Below are 24,815 nucleotides of genomic sequence, written 5' to 3' on the forward strand. Positions count from 1 at the left end.
CTAACGATGTTTTTTTGTTTTGCGATGCTTTTTTAGAAACTCATCCCAGCTTAGCATGTCAGGACATCAAGCTGCGCCTGACGTGTTTGTCATCTCGTAACCGCGGAAGAGAAACTCAAAGAACAAAAGTCTGAAGGAAAACAGGTATTGCGGTGCATGTTGGTGGTGAGATTCTGTCTCGCTTAAATTCTGTCCTTCAGGGGTGAACGTCAAATTGAGAAAAAAAAAAAAAAAAAAGACAATGCTGTCATGTTTTTAAGAAAGTGCTTAAAGCTTCTTGAATTTCTTCTAACCTTCACTTCTGCTCAGAAAGAAGCTTTGAATTCTGGGGAATCTCTGTCCCACTGCTTCTTAAGGAGGTTTTGTACAGTTGCGCAATAAACCTATCTAGCAATTTAAAGCAAAGAAGGCTTTTTTTTTCCTCTTCCCCTGAGCCGGGCTGGTGAGAGTGAAATAAGGGTGCACGTGGCCGATAAAAGCTTCTAGAGGGCAGAAAGGAACCCAATGGATTTGAAAATGGAGAGGGCATTCAGTGCAATTTTCCTCCTGGAGATACATTGCTGCTGAACACGAAGTCTGACAGCGGGGCTTGGGAGAACTCGGAACGCACTGCAATATGAAGCCTGACTTAAAAATAACCCGTCGACTGCGTTTAGCCAAGGCCTCCATCTTTTAGCCAGGTCTCTGGGAGGAGTGACACAGAGGAGAGGGCTGGAATACGAGGCGGGTATTTGTCCTTCACACACAATCAGGACTTGTGGGGGACAGGCATGTAATGGTGGGTTGAGAGAGAGAGAGAGAGAGAGAAACGAGGAGGTGGTGGTGATGATGTTGGTGGCTGCCGCTGTTCTGGGAGACTTTGATTAATCTGTCATTTCCCCCTCAGGGGTCCATTTTCTGGGAGTTTGTTTGGGTTTGGTTTGTTTTCTACGAGATGAAAGTCACCCTGAGAAAGACGCTGACATTTACGCCACTCGATCCTTCGGGTGCACCGTCACGGTGACGAGAGTTCGAGCAATAACTCACCACTGGTCCTCTACACATTACTCACACACTTCCTGAGCAGCGTTACTATATGACTCGGTGAAACAGCTTGTTTCTGTGCTGGATTCTGTGAAGGAACCTCTTTGTGCATCACCAGCGTTCCGTACATCACGGGGTTAAAGATTCCAGTAAAACATTTCCTATTTATTTAGAGCACACAGACACCACGCAGGGTACCTGAAGCCTTGAGTGAGATGCAGAACACTACATACAATACAGTACATCACTGATATCATACTCTATAATATTGCTATATTACTACTATTACTACTCTGATATTACAGTGTCACTCTAATGAGACTATATTACTGTATTTCTCTCACACAATCCAATGTTACTACTGTATAATACACCACACTGATCATCCTATATTGCTTTTTAGCTGACATTACTTTATTACTCCAGTGTTACTACTGTATATTACGCTGATGTTACTATACTACTCTTATATTATAGTACGCTAATGTTATATTACTGTGTTACTTTCACATTACTACTGTATATTACTATGCCACTTTTACATTATTCTGATATTACAGCATTGCTATAATGTTATGTTATTACTACACTACGCTGATCATCCTATATTGCTGTATTACTCTGATATTACTAGATTACTCCCATATACTGTATTATATGATATACTACATACTACAGTATTACTCTAAGGTTACTATTTTACTCTGATATTACTACTGAATTACTCTAGGGGGACATGGTGGCTTAGTGGTTAGCACGTTCGCCTCACAGCTCCAGGGTTGGAGGTTCGATTCCCGTCTCCACCTTGTGTGTGTGGAGTTTGCATGTTCTCCCCGTGCCTCGGGGGTTTCCTCTGGGTACTCCGGTTTCCTCCCCCGGTCCAAAGACATGCATGGTAGGTTGATTGGCATCTCTGGAAAATTGTCCGTAGTGTGTGATTGCGTGAGTGAATGAGAGTGTGTGTGTGTGCCCTGCGATGGGTTGGCACTCCGTCCAGGGTGTATCCTGCCTTGATGCCCGATGACACCTGAGATAGGCACAAGCTCCCCGTGACCCGAGAATAGTTCAGATAAGCGGTAGAAAATGAGTGAGAGAGTGAATTACTCTAACATACTCTAATCATACTATATGCCAATAGCACTCTGATCGTCCTATAATACAGTATTACTCTGATTACTATATTACTCTGATGGTACCACATTATTACACCTACTATCTATTACTGCACCCTATCGTCATATATTGCTGTTATTCAGACATTATTATATTACGCTATGCATATATTATAGTATGACTCTAATATTTCTATATTACTATCATACTCTGATCAACCTATAATACTGTATTACAACGACATTACTATACTACTCTGATATTGCAGTATTCCACTAATATTTCTATATTATTGTATTACTCACATACTCTCATGTGACTATATTACTATTACTATAGTTATTACTATGCTATTACTATACTATGCTACTATTTCTTAAAGCAAGGATATATAATACTCGTCTTCTTAATAACAGACCCTACGTGGAACCCTTGCTGGTTAAGTATTCAACAAAGGGTCGACTGAAATAGAATTCATTATCCAGTGGCATTTCAGAAGTTAATCCAATGCTACATGTGTATAGTCTTGTCCCTCAAAAAGTCATCCCTCAAAGTTGACCAGTTCTTGGTTTTATAACCGAGTTCTACATGGAACCTTTTCTGAAAGAGGAACCCTTTTAGAGACCCCAATTACCAGGTTCTATCAAAATGCAAAAACTGGTAACCATCCCAAGAATCCTTAAAGAACTGACAGATGGAGTATAAGATACGCCTCCACGGTTCCGGTCCTCACTTAGAATCGTTTAATTACAGAGTTAATTAGTTGAATCCTGTGTGACTGGAGGTGAAAAAAAAGTCAGGTTACTTGATTCTTGGGAGAACATCGATACTACTGACCTCCATGGAGAAGCGGCGATGCTGGACTTTGCTGTGGTAGTGCAGCTGTGTGGGAGATGGAGCCTGATGGTTGGAGGCCAATGGACTGGTGGACGGGTGGAGAGAGTGCAGGCCCAGGCTGTTCGGCACCAGATCTGTGAAATGTACAGAAAAACACACAAGGTTCTGATGGTTGGTGGGAATGGACTGAAAACAACTAGCACAATTCTATCTCGCTATAATGAAATTCCGATCGCGTTGTTATAGTACGAGCCAAAAACCGGACACGATGGTGGCAGCTGTTCTGCTGTCCATCACATTCCTAAGAGGTAAGTAGAAAAAAAAGATGAAGTTCCCGACAGTAGACTTTAATCCAATCAGAGCGGAGCAGCTGACATCCCAGTCGTCCCTCCGATCCCTCCTTATGAATCCCTCCCCCCCTCCCTCTTTTTCTGATTGGCCTGCTAACTCAATAACCGTGAGGTCAACTTTGCCATATGCTGGTGACAGGAGGCGCCATTAATCACGCGGACCATAATTACGGAACTCAACGCAATTAGTGTGCACCGTGCCGAGTTTCATGCATTTATGATGTGGCTATCTAAATGCATGTCAATCCGAGGCACCCCAATTAATACATCCCGTGTCAACAGACTGTCAGCGCAAATCTAATTATGCTTCTATGATGCGAAGCGCCGTCGGCGTGGCCCAACCTTGGCCAGAATCGGCGGTGGGCCTGCTGTTTTTCGTACTGCCTAGGCTCCGGTATGGAGGTGAGAGCGAAAAAATCAAAATGGCTTTTCTGCTCCATCAGTTCAATTTGGACAAGAGGGCTTGAAGGGCCTCGAGAGGCGTAGTAGCAGGAGCCCCCCCGGTCCATTTCACAGCGGCGCGGCGGCATAATTGAGATCCACCTCATTATCGGGCCAAGGCTGGCTGCGGAATGAGAAATTGGACGCCAAGTCCATCTTTTCTCATCTGCTAGGTTCATCGTCCTCTGGGCCGTGAAGTAGAAATCTCTATCTGGAGCTGTTTGGACCATCTCCGCTCCAGAAGGTCATCAATACAGGTTTCATTTCGTTATGGTATGGTCATGACAGCTTTTTAGGGAGTCCAGAGATTCCACTGGTTACTTGCAGGCAACCGAATGAAGCCACGAGATACTAAATCGAGGTCATGAAATCAGAGTGCGCTAGTGATGTGGGGACACTTTAAGTTGAATGTTTACTTGTGGAAATGAACAGCAATAAATTGGCGAATTTCCTGCATGAGGAAAACATGGCATGCTTTGAAGGATAAGCAGCACTCAGTGGATACAGATGAGTTCAGAATTAAATGACATCCCAAAGTTTTTTCATGTATTTACAGCTAAAAACGTTGAATTTTAATGTGAGAATAAGAAAATTTCGAAAAATAATTTGTGCACAAATTGTGTCGCTGCTGTTGGTATTTTTAAGGTAAAAATTCAACAGATGTTTTAATACATTTTTTAATGAATTTGTATGTATTTCATTTCCAAAATGTTGTCTAGTCCACAACCATTCCAGGCATTTTAACGTGACGTAACTGTTTATTCTGGAAGAAAAAAATCACTTCTGCTTGCTGACATTATTAGTTTCTTCAGAATGACTTCTTGTCCATGTGATAAGTTATTTTTCTCAGCCTGTGAAGGAGCAATAATTTCACACGCCGGTTCGTACGCCTTGGGGTGTGTGCACACGGCGTGTGGTGTGAATCTCGCCCTCGCCTTCGTCTTGCCTCTTCACGAAACAATGTTGCTTGCCTTTCTTTTTCGTTTTTTTTTCTTTCTTTCTTTCGTTTTTTTTACAAACGAATCCTTTAATTACAAAAGTGTGGAGTTTAAATATGTATCGATTTCATTCCTGGTACAAACAACAGATGTGTTGTTTTAATCTTTTCACACATTTCAGAAGCACTTTTTGGAACTTTGTGCAGGAAGACATTTACTTATTTATTTATTTATCTTTTGAATTTGTACATTTCTGAGAACCGAGTCATTGTTATTCAGGAATTTTTGAATAATGAAAGATGAAAAAATTCTTCATGGCTTGAGGTTTTGTAAAATACAGGAAGCAGAGTTCTGTGTTCTGTTGACAAAATTAGCATTGTCTGCCGCGTCATGCTAAAAACTAGCTAGCTAAAGGTCACCTATCTACACTCACAATTCGATCAAACAAAGGTTTATGTTTACAATTTCTTTACAATACCAATAATACCAATTTAAAGTAATAAAATAAGCATTTATGCTGTGAGATGTCAGTCATTAGCGTTAATTGTTCGTTAGCGTTTTACTGATTGGCAGTTGGCTATGATGTCCCGCCCCTTTCAAAAGATCTCCCAGTCACCATATGGAGAAGGCGGGACATTTGAAAGAGCCTTAAACTGTGCAGGAAACCCTGACATAGGTTTCATGAAACCCAACTGCCCTTTGACCTGTTGTTTCCAAGTGGGCGGGGCCAAAGCTGTCAGGATTGTACTTCTAATTTGCAGAGATTTAAATATGTTAAATAGCTTTGATATTAGGTGATATTTATACTACTTAAAATTAACCAAAAAAAAAAAAAACCAAAAGACAAAAAAAAAACAATATAAATATAAATCTAGCAACAATATGACAACAGCTGTGAAACATCAATGAATCAATCAATCAGCAGCAAAATATAAAAAATAGACGCAACCCTCTTACATGAACTTTTTCATGCTACACAGTTCATTGCAAAAATAAATACTGCATTGCCTCATTTGCATATTTAAATGATTATTTAGAAAAATTAGCAGAATGCTGCAGTACCTGGCCTTTATTATTTTTTTAAAAATACATTTCCTTCATATCTAATTCTGTTATCTAATAGAATTTATTCCAATTAAATCCAAGTGCACCTTTAACTTTATTTAACAATCCTTTCCAGCCTTTTCTTCTTGTTGTCGTACTTCTTGTGTGCTTTCCAGCGTCGTGCTTTTAAGTGAGTCTGAAAGCTGAATCTCAATATAAAAACATTACGGCATAAAAGATGAATGAAAGCTGAGCGAGGTCTAGAAAAATAAGGTGACAGTCAGTACAGTGTGTGAGTGACAAAATGAATAGAGTGCTGAGGCAATGAAATATTACGCTTTAACTTCACCGAGACATCACAACGAGGAGCCACTTTCTGTTCTCTCATTCGCTTTTGTTCTCTCTTTATGAGCATAAAGGATCACTAATGCCTCTTTATTTGACTTCACCCAGAGCCTGGAAAGCATGACTAGACCTCTGAGTCTCTCTCTCCGTGCTTCACATGACTAATCCTCGGCCCTGCAGCACTTATTTATTAATATCGTGGGTGGCCGTTAGTGCCGACGATTCATCGATTCTCCGCAGCAATCTCTGACATTTCAGGTATTAAGCGCATAATCTTTACCAACCCCCGTTTTTTTATTTTTTTTTTATTTAAGCGATTTTTCTTTATTGGAAGTTATGAGTAACGGGATTATGACTGCCAGAGTCAAACAGCTCAGTGAAGCGGCTAAACAGGAAACAAACCAAATCTCTCTCACACACAGCATGCAGTCTAATTACCTTGACACCCGTCTCTATAACAATACACACCTCTTTAAACGCCTCTTGCACAATGTGTAGGTTCTATGCACAAGTGTGTTCCTATTAGAAACTAAGAATCTAAAGAACCCCTGGGCCCGTATTCATAAAGATCTCAGACAGCTCCTAATTTATCTTAAAAATATCTAACTAGGCAGAGATGGGGGACTCGAGCCATATGACTTGACTCGAGTCAGACTTAAGTCGCAAATTTGAGACTTGAGACTTGCTTGACAAATATTTAAAAAAAAATTTCGACTTGACTTTGACTTGACATTCATGATTCGGACTTGAGTTAAATGATTCAGAGATGGGGGACTCGACTTGACTCGAGTCAGACTTAAGTCGCAAATGTGAGACTTGAGACTTGCTTGACAAACATTAAAAAAGACTCGACTTGACTTTGACTTGACATTCATGACTTGAGACTTACTTGTGACTTGCACATGTGTGACTTACTCCCACCTCTGTAACTAGGAATCTTATTTTCAGGACCAAACTCTGAGAAAAGAAAAACGCAACAACTTTTATCTCAGAGAGGAGGCGGGACTCAAACCCGTTACCATGTATGACACCTTCTTTCGAAGACTGTGATTGGTTGTCCGATAAAAAGGAGCGCTTTTAAAATCTGGTCTGTTATAAACCTTCACTTTGTCTCTATGTTAAAAAATAGACAATATGATTATCAGGCAATTAGGAACAGGCGAGTCCAGACATGACACGCTGCCGGAGCGCCCCCTAATGTTCCGGCAGAGAATGTCCAAGCCGGGTCCTGACAATGTACAGTATGTAATTTCTGTGCTGTCTGAGATGTTATCTCTAATATGATTGGTCACATAAATAATCCCTACAAAATCTAATCTGTATCATCTTTATAACTCACTATGATGATTAAATATTGTATACAATACATTTCTTCTCCCTCATCATGTATAGGGCATTTTCTCCCCACTTTTAAGGGTTAAGATGCTTTATGAATAACTTTTATCTTTATTAGGCTATTCTCTTTCATTCGACAGGGAATTTCGTCACTAGGAGAAACTCTTTGCACTAAGAATGTTCATGAATACAGGCGCTGATGTGTATGTATGAACTCTGTAACACATTCTTCATCATTATTTTCTCTTTACACTACGGCATGGTCGGCTGCTCGAGGTGCTGATGAATCGTCCAGAACGGCGATTCTGACTCTACTTCCAGCTCGAACATAAATCACAGCTTACACAGCTACACATTTTAATTGGTTAGCATGCTCATAACCTATAGTAACATCTCATACACAGGTGTAAAATGAAAACACGCTATACGATCAAAAGTATGTGCACCCCTGACCGTCACACCAATGGGCGTTCTTTCTGCATAACGTAATCGTATTTGTTGAATGTAATTGTTTTGAATCCTTGGCGATTTCACACCTGAATTGATCCTAATCAGTCTTGATCATTCAAACAACAGAATCACGCTATAATTTTTTTTTCCAGAAATCAGACCAATCACATCTTCCTTCATTCATTCATTCATTCATCTTCTACCGCTTATCCGAACTACCTCGGGTCACGGGGAGCCTGTGCCTATCTCAGGCGTCATCGGGCATCAAGGCAGGATACACCCTGGATGGAGTGCCAACCCATCACAGGGCACACACACACTCACATTCACTCACGCAATCACACACTACGGACAATTTTCCAGAGATGCCAATCAACCTACCATGCATGTCTTTGGACCGGGGGAGGAAACCGGAGTACCCGGAGGAAACCCCCGAGGCACGGGGAGAACATGCAAACTCCACACACACAAGGCGGAGGCGGGTATCGAACCCCCAACCCTGGAGATGTGAGGCGAACGTGCTAACCACTAAGCCACCGTGACCCCACACACATCTTCCTTATTCATCCATTATATATTTGCTCCTATAATATCTAATCAAAGACTAATAATAACAAGTGTGGTGTTGTTTAACAAAGAGAAATACACAGTTATTCATATCTTTCTATTTATGCAGCATTTATGGAAGGAGTCTCCAGTGTCAGTGATTCGTAACGCGATTTATTCCGACATGGAGAATTGATAATAAATACATTTAAAACTGCAATTAACGGGAAAAGCTCACTGTGATGTGAGAACACTTCAGTCTGCGCCGTTAAAGGAAATAAAGCACAATTTCCTGGTTGTGGGTGAAAAAATACAGCGGACAGCTTTACCTCTTTAACTTTAAAGACATCTATTCTGACGCTGGAGACTCCTTCTAAAAAAACGTTAATAAACATCCACTTTATTATCAAACTTCGCCATATTAGTGATTATATATTTCTGTTACTATAGAAACAATAATATACATTTAGCAAGTGTATTAATAGAAAAACACATTTTGACCAATCAGAATCCAGAGTTTAACAGCTCGGTGCTATAAGATTGTTTATTAAAATGGAAAAAAAAAAAAAAAAAAAAAAAATTATAAAAGGAAATTGTTTAGTAGATCTCGGTGCACACAAACTCTACATTAGATATATATTTCACTTTTAACGTTCAAAGATGTTTATGTTAACGTTAAACCTCATTAAGTCCACGATTTTTTTCCCACCATTTGTTTTCTTTTTCTTCCTCAGATTAGGATACAGTGGAGTTTCCTTGTCGTTGTCAGGCTTCACCGATCGCTGATGTTCAAAGGCATTCTGCCGTTTAATTGCTAGTTTCCATGGCGACTAGGCTGCTTAACAAAGGCATTGCTGCGATCTGGATAACAAGAGATTCGCTCTGTCTCTCAGGTAGCCATCTGAATCATCAATATTTATACCTCCGCCTCTGTTTCATTACATCTGTAACTCAATATCAGCTTGGCCACACACACACACGCACGCACACACACAAACGCACACACACAAAATCAGCTGTGATTCATTTCAGTTCTCACACTTTTCATTGATCTCTCTATCTCAGGTATGAGTCTGACCTTTCGGTTTTAAGGGGGTTTTGGGGAGAATGTTATTCTGCTCCGACAATTCAGGCTGAGGAAAGCACTTGCTGTCATGTCTTAATGGTGACAGAGTGAGAGAGAGAGAGAGAGAGAGAGAGAGAGAGAGAGAAAACCTGTGAAACATCCTGTCTCATTAATATGCTGAGGTAGACAAGGGAGAGCTGTAGCTCTGCTCTTTTTCATGCATGGCACAAAGGAAAGAAAAGAGAGAGAGATAAAGAGAGAGAGGGAGGGAGGGAGGGTTTGTTCTCTTCTTTATTTGCCGATATGGAAAGAGAAGGCCTTTTGCGAGCTCATTTAAATATCACAGCAGCAGCGAGCACTTTGATCTCCCGGGTGGTAATTGGGGTCATCACAGACGAGTCATTTCTCTCTCTCTCTCTCTCTCTCTCTCTCTCTCTCTCTCTCTCTCTCTCTCTCTGTCTGTTTGTTTGTCCCTCACTGTCTGTCAGTTTCTCTCTCTCTGTTACTATCTCCCTCACTCTCTCTTTTCTGTTACTGTTCCCCCCTTTTTGTTGCTCTCTCTGTTTTTATCAGTCTCTTTCTCTATCTCTCTCCCTTTTTTCCCTGTTTATCGCTTTTCTCATCTCTCTGTCTCTCTCTTCTCTCTCTCTCTCTCTCTCTCTCTCTCTCTCTCTCTCTCTCTCTCTCTCGATCTCTCTCTTCCTCACACTTTTCTATCTATCACTCTTTCTGTCTATCTGTCTTTCTCCATCTTTCACCCTCTCTGTCTCGCTATCTCTCACTCCATCCATCCCCCATTACAAATCACAGGTTTATAATAATCTACTCATTATAACATCCTAAAAACAAAACAAAACAACAACAAAAAAAAACAATTAAAATTGCTTTAATATATTTTATATAATTTATTTCTGAATAATATCTATACAGAATTATAATTTTTACTTAAAATGAATTGCTCTCCCAACCATTTAGACTCATTTAGAACTTTGTGTGTGTGTGTGTGTGTGTGCGTGTGCGTGTGTGCATGTGTGCAGGCACATGTGTGTGCGTGCGTATGTGTGTGTGCATGCATTTCTGTGTGTGTGCGCATGTATGTGTGTGTGTGCATGTGCGTGTGTGTGCGCGTGTGTGTGTGTGTGTGTTGCTTTTTTCTGATAATTTAGAGTTTGGAGAGCATACAGCATCTCTTCACACTTCCATCTATAAATTACTCCCCTATACCACACACACGCACATGCACATACACACACACACATACAGTACGTGCGCACAAACACAAACACACGCACACACACACAAACACACTTAACCAGAGCCAAGCAGCAGCATGTTAAACTTCATTGATCACCACTGCACTCGTTTATCAAGTGGAAGTGCTGGTCCAGGACCGGCGTCACCTTAATCGCGTTAGTAACGTACTACAAAGCCGAAACCGATCCGGAGTCAGCGGCGTTGCTTTGTGAGCTGCGGTGCCGTGACCCAGCGTGAACGATGGCTTGCTGTGAGCAGTGAAACACCTTTGTGGAGGGAAAAAGACAGGAGGCTCAGGGAAAGGACAATCCGATAACTGGGCAACTGTGAGAGTCAATTCTGTTTTTTAATACGTCTCAGTGACACGGAGACTGAAAGTGCTGCTTTTATGCCTTATAAATGTGAGGCTAATATTTTACGTCTACACACTAGAGCAGCAGAAACGCATTTACAGAGAGAGAAATCTAATCAAACAGGACATCAAGTTAAAGCTAGTGGAGTTTCTAAAGTTTTTATTGATCTGTGATGGAAATTCTGAGTCTTTTTAGTATCACAGCAATTGATGGCACTTGCTATCTCGTAAACCAACTATTGCTCAAGTTCTTATTAACCCAGTCTGTAATATTTAAAAAGTGTTATTTAACAAATAAAAATGAATAATCAAATGAAATGATAAAGGTTTCTGTCAGGCTTTATTTATGAACATGTGTGGAAGGAGTCTGCAGTGTCAGTGCACAGGGCTTTGTGCTTTATTTTCTGTAAAATTGTGTTATTTTGGCTTATTAATTTCGAGAAAGAAAAAAAACGGGATAACAGGAACTAACCAAACTTAAAACGTAGCTAGAATAGAGTTTTTTCAGAGTTTTTTCCCCAAAAAATTGTTTGCTTTCCTGCAGCTTCACTTAGACCAGTGTTACTCATTGCGCGGCTCGCGAGCTTCCTGCGGCTCGCCAAGCTTTAATATGCGACTCGCATGGCAGTAAATAATACGATGATATGATCATGTGGTTAAAATGTATTTTTCATTTAAATAACATTAAAAACAATCAGGGAAGCATAGAAAAACGAATGTGCTCTATTACAAATAATAATATATATTTATATATATTATTTGACTCGTCACTGACTCTGCGTTCTGCGCAATAGCCATTTTTTGGCGGCCTGCCAGAAGCTAGTTTGTGTTTCATGCTAGTTAACAACTTGTGTTTACTGAACACACACGGACTAAAAAATGGATCGATTTCTTATCAAACAATCCCGCGCACAAAATGAACAGCAACAAAGCAATGTGACAGTGACAAAAGTCAAAAAAAGATTTTTTGGACAAAAAAAAAGATTTTTAAGTAATTATTGTATTGCAATATTGTACATTGTATTTAAGCAGATAAGCTATTTAAGACTGAATAACTTGGCATACTCTGTGGTGAAAGTGGCTCTCCTATTGACTTTGTCCTATCAGTGTGGCTCACATGAAAAAAATAGTAAAGACCACTGAGTTAGACAAAAAAGAATCAAACTGACAAATGAATCAAATTCTGATGAGACTCACTTCATGCATATTACTGATGTACAAAGCTGTACATCATCAACAGATTTGCAGTCATATACTGTATCACTACACACACTCACCGACCACTTTATTAGGTACACCTGTCCAACTGCTCGTTAACGCAAATTTCTAATCAGCCAATCACATGGCAGCAACTCAATGCATTTAGGCATGTAGACATGGTCAAGACGATCTGCTGCAGTTCAAACCGAGCGTCAGAATGGGGAAGAAAGGTGATTTAAGTGACTTTGAACGTGGCATGGTTGTTGGTGCCAGACGGGCTGGTCTGATTATTTCAGAAACTGCTGATCTACTAGGATTTTCACACACAACCATCTCTAGGGTTTACAGAGAATGGTCCGAAAAAGAGAAAATATCCAGTGAGGGCAGTTCTGTGGGCGCAAATGCCTTGTTGATGTCAGAGATCAGAGGAGAATGGCCAGACTGGTTCGAGCTGATAGAAAGGCAACAGTAACTCAAATAACCACTCGTTACAACCGAGGTATGTAGAAGAGCATCTCTGAACACACAACACGTCAAACCTTGAGGCGGATGGGCTACAGCAGAAGACCACACCGGTACTAGTAAGGTGTACCTAATAAAGTGGCCAGTGAGTGTATATAACTACTGTTAAATATTTTGACAAAAGGACATGAAAGAAATCTCCCAGCGTTCGTGTCGAACAACTGAATCAAAGAGTCGATTCGTTTGCAAATGACCACTTTTGTTTATGCTTCAGTTAAACTCTTGCTATGATATGCTGCTGGAAAAAAAGAGGACATGGAGGAAGAAAAAGAACAACTCCATTATTTAAAAAAAAAAAATGGTTAAAATGGTGAAAAGTACTGAATCGTATTTTATCTCAGTGAAGAGCCATTTTTAGACATCAAGAATCATATGCAAGAATTGATCTTGCATGTAAAAATACCAAGGTGCATTATGGGTTTTCTATAACTACAGTACTAGTTTGCACACCACCTACTGTACTGCAAAGCATTGTGGGATTACAAGCAAACACTAGAGCACTACATTATAGAACAGAGTGTGGAATTATGCATAATTGGGGATATTATAAAACGCTAGCAAGCCCCGATGTTTGGATCTGCTATCTTTTCGAATCTTTATAAAAAATCAAACTCTCTGCCTGTTCTACATGTTCTCCTCTTACGCAATGTAAATCCACTCCAGCTCACAGTGGTACATAGTGAACCTTTGATGTTGCATAAGTGCTACATGCAGGTTTCCTTTCACTGCCCTTCAATGGAGAGTTGGCAAATATAGAGTGAATGAAATCTGAGAGGTGACGTCAGAGAAGAAACCTCTAAACTTCTCATCGTCTCTCTCTCTCTCTCTCTCTCTCTCTCTCTCTCTCTCTGTCTCTGTCTCTGTCTCTAATCAGTAGATTCCTTTTTACCCAGGAAACCTCACCCATGATCTCCCTTTGGGGTTTAGAAACCATTATAGTGTACTAATGATTCTAGAGGAAATCCGTCTGTCATGGAGCAAGGTGGTGATTAGAGCTGCAGGTGATCTGAGATTCCCTCAGGAATGACCTGACAACAGTTTGGGAATAATTCTGGCTTTGGTGATAGACCGAGCTGAGCGTCTTGAGGGTTGCAACCTTCGTGGCCTACTTGATTAGTTAGTTAGTTAAGACGTCAGTGTTTCTTAAGGATCCCGTCACTGTCAGATGAAGTTAGATTTAAATCGACGTTCAATCAAGGTGTAGCTTATTTTTCTCTTTTCCTTATTATCGACAGCGCATCCCTAAATGTTTAGTCGTGCCCACGTACAGTATGATATATTTTTTTTTGCTGCTAAGTGTCATTTTGTGCCTTAAAAATATTAGGAGATTCATTTGTGGTTTTAGCAGCCTGGCACATTAGAACTGCAGGCACATTTCATTCACGCCTGTCTGACAGGCTTGATAGCGCAACACAACAGCTGGTAATTACGGATATGCGAGGGAGAAAGACACAAAATGAGGCGCTCTGGCAGTTTTTTTAGTAGTACACACATTAAAGCTGCAGTGCTTCAGAATGGCCATTCAGCCTTAGTGGTCTTATGAAGAATTCATGACAGCGTGAGTGTGTGTGTTTGTGTGGTGTTAGCAAATTAAGTTATTTCTTAATGGAATCTCTTTCTCTTAGAAATCTCAAAGGCCTTAGCCATTAAAGATGACTCGGATCTTTCTGAGAATCGAAAACACTTGCTAACAAAGTAATGGGCTACAACATTTACATGATTGCTCAATCGTGCATTTTTTTTGCCCGATGGAAAACAGCTACGTCGCAACATGAATTGCCAATCCGTCGCGGCTATAATGAGAATTAGAGACGACATATAGACAGGCAGACTAATATAAAACAGCATTCCCTGAAGTGAATCTCGTCGTTACCCGAGTAGAACGCTGCATTAGCTTCAGAGTAATTGAGTTCTGAAAATCTACACTATTGGACCAAATTGGACTGATGGATCTCATATCTCAGGTCACTCTCGGGCATCTCAGTCTTACTCCGTGACTCAGACTTTGCAGACTTTCACGCCTCCGTGCTTGACTTGGTGCTCAATTTGCAGCTTGAGGTTAGGATGGAATGTTAATATGATCAAACTGCTCCTGTAGCCCTTCTTCTCTCATTCTCCCAGCCCAGATCTTGTCCTCCCCAGCTATCTCCATCAGCACTCATCTCTCTGGGGTTTGGAAAACAGAACCGTGCCATATCTAAAGCAACCAATCAGGGCAGAGTTTCATTGCAGAGGAATCTCTGGACTGGCAGAAACAGACGTTACCTCAAATCCCACACCAATTCTTATCTGTTTCTTACAAAACTCAGATGAGAATGTTGTTTTTACTGTCCAGATCTACCTCGAAGGTCGTTGATCCGGGGGATTGTGATGTGTGTGTACTTTTAAGCCTCCTTTGGTGTGCAGAACCTGAGATGGACTAGCATCCTGTTTAGGGTGTATTCCTGGATTGTGCCCAGCATTCCTAGGATCCAACATGACCCTGACCAGTAGATGAAGATGAATGAATGGTTGATGCACATAATTAGACCTCAGGGTACCACAGACAATCCTGTGGGTGTATTGCCCAGACTGTATAAACCCTCTGTGCATCAACCATTCAATTATATTCAGAAACGTCTTCATACAGGTCGGGGTCAAGGTGAATCCTGAAGGCATATTCCAAAGACATATGCTGTATGACTCATCATGCCCTTCATTCCCAGGATCTACCTTGATCCTGACCAGTCTAAAGAACATCCTGAAGATGAATAAATGGTTGATGTACAGAAGGTTTATACAGTCTGGGCAATACACCCACAGGATTGTCTGTGGTACCCTGAGGTCTAATTATGAGCATCAACCATTCATTCATCTTCATCCACTGGTAAGGCTGGGCACAATGCAGGAATACATCCTAAACAGGATGCTAGGTAGATCTACCAATCCTGTGGGTGTATTGACAAGACTGTATAAACCCTCTGTGCATCAACCATTCAATTATCTTCAGAAACTTCTTTATACAGGTCGGGGTCAAGGTGAATCCTGAAGGCATATTCCAAAGGCATACATGACTCATCATGCCCTTCATTCCCAGGATCTACCTTGATCCTGACCAGTATAAAGAACATCCTGGAGATGAATCAATGGTTGATGTACAGAATTAGACCATCAAGCAGTACAGAGGAGTCTTGGGTAATTTGCTGTGCTTGGGCAGTGGTGGCTCATATATTAGGGTTCTGGGTTACTGAGCATAAGGTCAGGGGTTTAAGCCCAGCACCACCAAGCTGCTACTGTTGGGACTGTGAGCAAAGCCCTTAACCCTCTCTGTTCTCGGGTGCTGTATCATGGCTGACCCTGCGCTCTGACCCCAGCTTCCTAACAAGGTGGGACATACAAATCTAAGAATTTCACTATGCTGCAATGTGAAGAAGGAAGTTTCTTGAAATGTTCTTGCTTTTCAGTTTCTTCTAGTTTTCCTCACCTAATTAAAACTACTGGGAGGTGGACTTTATTTTTATGTCTTTATTTTTCCTCAGGTATGAAAGAGTGTGTGCAAATGTACAGTATGTGTGTTGTGTTCCCTTGATGGGGGTCACGCCTCACACCTCCAGGATCGGGGTTCGATTCCCGCCTCCGCCTTGTGTGTGTGGAGTTTGCATGTTCTCCCCGTGCCTCGGGGGTTTCCCGGGGGTTTTCCGGGTACTCCGGTTTCCTCCCCCGGTCCAAAGACATGCATGGTAGGTTGATTGGCATCTCTGGAAAATTGTCCGTAGTGTGTGATTGCATGAGTGAATGAGAGTGTGTGTGTGCCCTGCGATGGGTTGGCACTCCGTCCAGGGTGTATCCTGCCTTGATGCCCGATGACGCCTGAGATAGGCACAGGCTCCCCGTGACCCGAGGTAGTTCGGATAAGCGGTAGAAGATGAATGAATGTTCCCTTGATAGTCTGCAGATCTACTGCAAACCTGACCTGGACAATGTGGTTACTGAAGATGATTTAATTAGACTTGAAGGACTTTTTACACCATATAGGTTTTTAAATAACAGTAAAAAACCTGTACCCTTGATGACACCACTCTGGAGCAAAGGTACAGTTGATCCTTAGTATCCTTTTTTCCTGAGTGATAAATTAAAAAAAATAAGGTTTCTAAAAGGGTACACGTTTTACCGTGATGTTCAAACACTTTGATGGACGGAGCACTTTTGCCCCGATCGATATCATGTTACATCGCAGACTTGATTTGATTTGACTTTGAATTGGCTCTTCATCACACAATATAAGAAGCATGACCAAGGCACGGGCATCTTTTCTATCCGATTTTACTCGATTTCTACACGATTTCACTATGCTCATGTCTCCTTTAAAATAATTTGAATGAAGACAGACTGACTGGATAAAAGCGGATGGCAGAAGCAGATGGCACTGCAACGCTGCACTATTACATCAGCATTAATAATGCAGACACCAAGCCAATGATCCTGGGCTCCAAGTTGACAGAAGGAAGATTTGGTGATGTCCTGCTCTGGGAGGGTCAAGCATTCGTACTCTCATCATTTCCACCTGAACGGCTCTGACCCCTCGAGTCTGCCGAGGCCTCTTGAAATGCCGGCTCAGCACGATTTCCTGTTGCCTTGCACTTTTCCATCTCACTAAAAGATTACCAAACTGGCTTAGACCCACTTTCTCTAATCTCTTCCCCCATTACAAATGAACCAAGAACCAAGGATATTCCCTCAGCTGACCAGCACTGTAAGCCTCTGGCCTTGCTAAAAATATCGCACATTAAATCCTGAAACCATATTAAAGTTGAAAAAAATCAGAAGGCTGGCCACAAAACATAAGCCTCATGTGTAATTATGTGGTGCATTACTCACATTAGATGTCAGAACAGGGATTTGATTTTGGGATCAGTGTCAGAATAATCTTCAAAATAAAAGCATCTTTGATCCCATTTCTCACCTGGAAATTTGAATGCATCTTGTGTCTGGATTATTGCTACAGTACGTAAAATTTTACCCACATTTGTTGTCAAATCTTTGATTAGCCAGATTAAAATCCAATTTCTCTAGCACTTATGCGTATTATGCAATTGAGCACTTTTTTGGATGGGGGATTTTTCACCCGTTTGCTAATTTTCCCAACTTGCTAATTCTCTTAACACGTGACTCCCAACTTCCTGTGTTGATTCATGTTTGTTGTTGTTTAACACCAAAGTCGGGATTTGCAACAATTTTAAACCCGGTAACTTTGGTAATCATCAACCAAATGGCTTTTTTTGGTATTGTTTAATATCCAGCAAAACTAATTTGTTGGGTGTGGTCTTATTAAAGGTGGGGTCTCTGATTTTTGAGAAATGCTTCAGAAAACTGAGTCGGGCCGACAACTAAACAAAAATCAAAACAAACGTGTAGCCAATGAGCAGAAAGGGGCTGGTCTTGTCAATATGGGTGGAGAATATAATCTGTGAATATGTGACCAACTTTACTTAAGACGCCGAGGCGCTTTTTTCCTTCTCGATAGGTGAGTAACGTTGGTTTTGCTTTGTTACACAGAACTAATATATGCCTTTGTCCTTTACATGATTATGCTTGTGTGTCATTTCTGCTTGTTTGTTTATCTGCAATCGTATTGTTCTTCCCTTCAGCTATGATAGACACATTTCTTTCCGTTAATTGCCTGGGTTGCGTATGTATGTGTGGGCGGGGCTATCGATACAGGGGTGGAACCCGTTTGGGTTAGGGGCGTGTTAGTTTTAGTGATTTCAAATGTCAACATTGGCTTTCAAAAATCGGAGACCCTGCCTTTAAATTTAGATTTCTGGTATCTGAATGGAAACACTGGAAATGTGGTCAGATTCCAAAGTGACAAGGAAAGGTAGGGATTAGTGGTGCTGTGCTGATCTTGTGTTCTTTTGTGCTCCAGTTTTCTGTGATTAATCAGAATCCAGTTAACACTCAAAATGCATTAAATTTTAGCAGGGTTTCTGAGGTGATCCACCCTCTTACCCTCATTGCGCTGGATGTTGAGCTGGTTGATCTGCTCGGTGAACTCGTTCTCCTCTATCGTTTCTGTTCTTGGCACAGACAGCGAGAAGCGGCGCTTGAAGTTCTTCATTTTGTTCATTTCTCAGTGCCCCAGACTCCTGAAAAGACAAGAACAAGAGGCCTTTTGATTTGCTGCTGATGAACACCATGATGATGGACCTTCCTGACCTTCTTGCATCTCCGATGTCAGGTTTCCTGCTGCTTACAAACAAAGTTTTATTGTGGGTAAGTTTTTTTCTGCCTCCACTTCAATTTCTAGAGCGTAAAAAGTTTTCTGAACTTGAAGGAAAGGTCTGGTAACGCTGAAGTAAGTATGTTGTCCTAGATGGAGATAGACTTTGATGTCCTCATGACTATGAGCTGCTACCAGCAGGTTGACCCTGTGGTGCAGAGAACCTGTGGTGCTGTTAGGATAAAACACCAGTTAAGTTGCTCTTCTTTCCTTCTCTTCTTCCTTTGTTTTCTTTTTATTTTACCTTTTGTGTCATGTGGCAGAGTTGAGTGGAGGCCGAGCTTCTAGAACTTTCTTTGCTGTTAAATTCTCAGTCATGCGGTTTGCTTAAGTAACTATTCTGATATCAAGCCGAGAAATAGAGGAACTGCTTTTTATCCCCAATTAGTGTCACACAGTAAAATTTGTGGAATTAACTCTTCCTTCAAATGATTTCTATCCTTCCAATTACTCCCTGAAATAATAATCCATGGCAATACCAACGTCCGTCCATCTCTCTCTCTCTCTCTCTCTCTCTCTCTCCAATCTTTTCTATCTTTCCCTATCACTATGTGCTCGTGTTATCCAATCACATTCGACCGATTCCTACTTTAATCACATCATAAGGACTAACATGTAAAAACACACAGGCTGCTCTAGTTTCTTGACTTATTTTCACTGCATTTAAACATATATTTTAACTAGAAACGATTCTTACAAAGAACAAATTTTATTTCTTGACACAAAACAAAATGTATCAAACAATGCTCTTCCTAGGAAATCTTGTAAATACATAAAAAATCTAAAACAGCGTAATCAATCATTGAGGTCACCCATTAGTGTAACTAACATAACGCTAAAATGTTAGAAAAACAAACAAAAAAACAAAACAACAGGCAAATTTAAAGCTACTCCACTTTTAGAAAATTAAGAACAAAGAACAATCATTAGGTGTGTTTTGCTTTTTGGATGTTTTTTTGTCAATTTACCGTATTTTGGAAAGGCACTGAGCTTCTCTGAGGAAAATCAGCTTCTGAGGAAAAAAATACATTAATTTTCCACTCGTAATTACCACTTTTTGGTGTAAGTTCAACCGATAAATACGATCTTTCAAACATGACCTCAACGCACCAACTGGAGATCCCTAAACATTCAAAATAAAAGTCTCCTTACAGAAAACTTTACTATAACCAGCTAATAAGTAGTTACTATAGAAACAATAACGTCTGCATTGACTTGCCATAACAATCAGATCACTGGACGGATTGAGACGCCTCCTCCATCATTTCCCTATTCTATTTGTCACATTTGTCATCTGTTCATCACGGGACCATCGTGACGCCTGGAAACAGGAGCACGACCGCCTTCAGATGGCTTTGAGGCGCAGGAGGCAGAGTGAGTCAGTGAGCTCTCACAGGGAGATGACTTTCTCAATGGCGAGGATATATTAATAAGGCATGTACTGAGCCAAAAGGACTGGTGGCATATGGAGGATGACGGAGTGTCTTCACGACGTGGGAAGCTTTGATTCCAGACAGACCGTCAGCCTGCTCTCTGGAGACCGAGCAGGAGCCGAACAAGAAGCGGAAAAGCTGGGGAATTCCAAAAAGTAATCCGAGAAGAAAGCACAAGAAACCCTGAGTCTTCCCGAGGATGGAGTTGTTGTTTGTAAGAGTGTAGAAAAGGAATGATTAAATTATGAGCTGGGGATTAGAAATTGTTGAGGAAAGAGTGCAGGAATTTCAGTTAAGCTAATCTATAAATAGAATGTTATATATAATTTATACAGAATTACACAGCCTGTACTTTGAGTTAGCACTTAATACAGTCGTACAGATGAGGTCCAGGTGCCTCTGCATTCACATGCAACCCTGTGCCTTTCGGAATTGATCGGCTTTTATCCAATGAGTTTAAAGTGAACTGGCTTGAGGATATACGTACATATACTCTACATATACATATATATAAATATATACAATGCTAATATGTTACTGGAAAAAAACAGAATTAACATATTTAAATGAATGCAGAATTTCAAATTTAGTCATTTAGTAAAATGTAGCTTTTACATAGTGATATAACGTCGTTTTATAACGTAAATTACGTTTGTAAATGTTGATTTCTCTCCGTAATAAGTTTAAAATGAACTGCTATTATTTATTTGTCGAACGTAACATACGTATTTATACATATTTTTTTGTCGATGTCACAACATAACCTCATTTCCGTGAACCTACGTATAACAAATCACTACGCTAATTATTAACGTAACCTAGCAAGGTAGCTACAATCTTCTCAGCCACAGAACACGCATGCTAAGTTAACTTGTTATCCTATTCATCTACGGTAGTAATGACCATAATTTTAATTGTATAAGATTTGCTAACGCTAAAGCTGTAATGCTACATTCATAACAGTAAGAATAAGCAACAGTAAGATCATCGATCTCCGATAATGAAAGGCAAACGTAAGCGAACTAGACAGCTATCTAAATGCTACTTATTACAATATTAGTACCTCGTTAAACTTGTCTGTTGATAAACTTCCTGTTCTCATGCATCAGAAATCATACAGAATTGGTGATTAAATGTTACCAGACTTCAGCCATGTGTTTTTTTTTAGGTTAAACCTAGATTGTGTTTTGCACCAGGTAACACATTTAAATCGTAGAGGATGACAACCTAAATGAAGACAGTACCAAAAAGTCCATTAGTATTAAACACTGACACTGTTAACTAACTCCTTCCATAAATGGTAACGAGATTTCTCCTCACAGAAAACTTTTTTAAACACAAGTGTCACTATGGAAACGTATTCGAATCAGTACCTTCTGACAAAAGTAAAAGCATTCGGTGGTATAAAATGACACGATCAGGGCTTTTTTTAATCGCCCACACGCTTGCTCGGTGCAGCACTGATTCCCGAAGAAATAAAAAGTGCTGAGTTTACAAGAACAGTTTATTTCCACCATCTGACCAGCAAGCAGCGAGAAGCGATGCGTTTAACTGAAAATCTCTCGCTCTGTATCCTCATGTTTTTGTTAATAGAAACTGAAACTGTGAGTTGGTTCAGTTTATCAGTAAATTGACTGGGGAGTCGTCTCAGAGTCAAGAACCACACCGAGCGGCGTAACAAACCGAGCGATAATCGGTAGGTAATGAATTTTGGTTGCCGGTGTTGGCACGGTGCAAACATTGCTCTCTGATAATGAGGCACCGACCTGTAAATGAGGTGGTGAGGTAAGTCGAGGACGAGGCGAGACAAAGGAAGTCCTATGGGTCCAAACACAGATGTGCTGTTTACCTGTACAAATAAAGCCTCTGCTTGTATTTCCATCTCATCTAGATAGAGACAGGGATTGTGATCGGGCTCATGCTATCAAAACGTTCCAAGAGTGTTTATATTTCACTTCCTGTATCTTGTCTGTGTTTATGTGGAGGTGGTAGCTCATTGGCTAAGGTGGTAGACTACAGATCAGAAGGTTGTAAGTTCAAATCCCAGGTCTGCCAAGCTGTCACTGTTGGGTCTAAACCCTCAATTGCTCACTTGTATAAAATAAGATAAAAACGTAAAAAAAAAAAAAAAAAAACGCTCTGGATTGTCTGATGTAAATTTCTACTAAGATGTAGGACAAATTTCTCCACTCATAACAGAACACATTTAGCAATACGCCATTTTCACAGAACAGGAAAGGTAGAAAAACTGCAAAGTCATTAGTATCTAAAACTGTTACACCAATGTAGTGGAGAGAAAAGGTGTGATATTTGCTCTGGAATGTAGGAATATAATAAAAGTATAAAACTGCATTAAATGGAATACTCAAGTCTCACAAGTAACTCGAATTTGTACTTCTGTACACTACTGCATTACATTCCACCGTGGGAAGTCATGCCTAATGGTTAGAGAGTCTGACTCCTAACCCTAAGGTTGTGGGTTCGAGTCTCGGGACGGCAATACCACGACTGAGGTGCCTTTGAGCAAGGCACCGAACCCCCCCAACTGCTCCCCGGGCGCTGCAGCATAAATGGCTGCCCACTGCTCCGGGTGTGTGTTCACTGCTGTGTGTGTGTGTTCACTGCTGTGTGTGTGTTCACTGCTGTGTGTGTGCACTTTGGATGGGTTAAATGCAGAGAACACATTCTGAGTATGGGTCACCGTACTTAGCCATATGTCACATCACGTTACTTTCACTTTTTGAATAAGGACTGGGAAACCATGAGGATAAAAGAAACCAGTTATTAATCTTTCAGAATTACATCAAGGAGGATCTTTGTTTCTCGTGTCCATGTTGATGACTTCCTCACATCTCACTCCACAGTGGTGTTAATATGAAGCTCATATAAATGTAGACACTCAGGACTTTAATAATGTGTAGAGTTTCATCACTATTTCTGTTTTTCTCTACAATACTAGAGGTGATATATACATAGGAAAGTTCCAGGTTTATTTTCTCCACACAGATGTTTGTATCTTCAGAGTAAATGTTGATATCAAACTCATTTCTGCTCTCTGAGACGATCTGAGTGTTTGTTCATCTAAAAATCAGCTCAGATTTCTCTTCAGCACTAAAATTCAGTGTAAGATTATCAACAGAGGGAAAAACACACGTCTAAAACACACTGAAAGAACAACAGAGTCCTGACTCGTTTTAGATCAGACTCACAGACACATCATTCATTTATTTAAACTGATTAAGAATGGATATAAGATATAAGATCATTTCCATTCTGCTTGTAGACTAGAACTCCACTGTACAGGTAAACAGGGTTAAAGATGGTGGGTAGATACTTGGACTCATTTAGAGGATTAGTATAAACCGAGGTGGGCACGGTGGCTTAGTGGTTAGCACGTTCGCCTCACACCTCCTTGGGGGTTCCATTCCCGCCTCCGCCTTGTGTGTGGAGTTTGCATGTTCTCCCCGTGCCTCGGGGGTTTCCTCCGAGTACTCCGGTTTCCTCCCCCGGTCCAAAGACATGCATGGTAGGTTGATTGGCATCTCTGGGAAATTGTTCGTAGTGTGTGATTGCGTGAGTGAATGAGAGTGTGTGTGTGCCCTGCGATGGGTTGGCACTCCGTCCAGGGTGTATCCTGCCTTGATGCCCGATGACGCCTGAGATAGGCACAGGCTCCCCGTGACCCGAGGTAGTTCGGATAAGCGGTAGAAAATGAATGAGAGAGAGTGAGTGAGTATAAACCGAATGAGAGTTGAGTAAAAGCAGGTTAAGTTTGTACATAACCCGATTCTGAACACAAGGAATTTTTCTATAAACATTGCTGTAACTTTTGAACCCTTGAACACAAAAGCAAAGCGATGTCATATGTTGGATCACACGAAGGTCCGTTTCTTCAGCGCCGACATTTCCCTCCTTTTCCCTTTCTTTTCTGCCTCAAACTGCATAACTGCTGCTTGCCAGGGATGCCTTCCAAATTAGGATGCGCCCCATTTGTCTTGTTTACCGACTACAGATTCGGCTCACCGGGGCATCGGGGCATCGTTCCACCGCTCAAAGAGCCGGCATCGAGGAAAGAAGCAAAAAGCACAAAAGACCTCCATGCATGAGGTAAAGACTTCCTCACCACATGCATGACACACACACAAAGAACTCCAGCTGAAGAAAAAGTCACGCTAATGCTGTTTACTTCGCGGGTCGTGGGTCTCGCACGCGGCAGGACGCGGTCGCACTGATTGGAAACATGACGCTGCACATGAAAGGGAGTGAGAAAAATAATGAGATGATTCTGATCTCTCTGACAGCGCATG

The 24,815-nt window shown here is 40.9% G+C and overlaps 1 protein-coding gene across 2 annotated transcripts in view; it reads right to left on the reverse strand.

The window, feature by feature from the left end:
• cdk18 (cyclin dependent kinase 18) overlaps window positions 1-24,815 on the reverse strand; it is a 69,898-nt gene that overhangs the window by 25,029 nt on the left and 20,054 nt on the right. The window contains exons 2-3 of one of the 2 annotated variants that reach the window (XM_060857794.1): window positions 18,805-18,941; window positions 2,974-3,107 (exon numbers count right to left, since the gene is read on the reverse strand). In XM_060857794.1, the coding sequence (XP_060713777.1) occupies window positions 2,974-3,107; window positions 18,805-18,922 (252 nt within the window). In that variant the 5' untranslated portion in view covers window positions 18,923-18,941. The remainder of the gene's footprint in view (window positions 1-2,973; window positions 3,108-18,804; window positions 18,942-24,815) is intronic. The other variant, XM_060857795.1, reaches the window with a different exon arrangement.

This window comes from Tachysurus vachellii, chromosome 22 (genome assembly GCF_030014155.1).
Source record: "Tachysurus vachellii isolate PV-2020 chromosome 22, HZAU_Pvac_v1, whole genome shotgun sequence".
Taxonomy (NCBI): domain Eukaryota; kingdom Metazoa; phylum Chordata; class Actinopteri; order Siluriformes; family Bagridae; genus Tachysurus; species Tachysurus vachellii.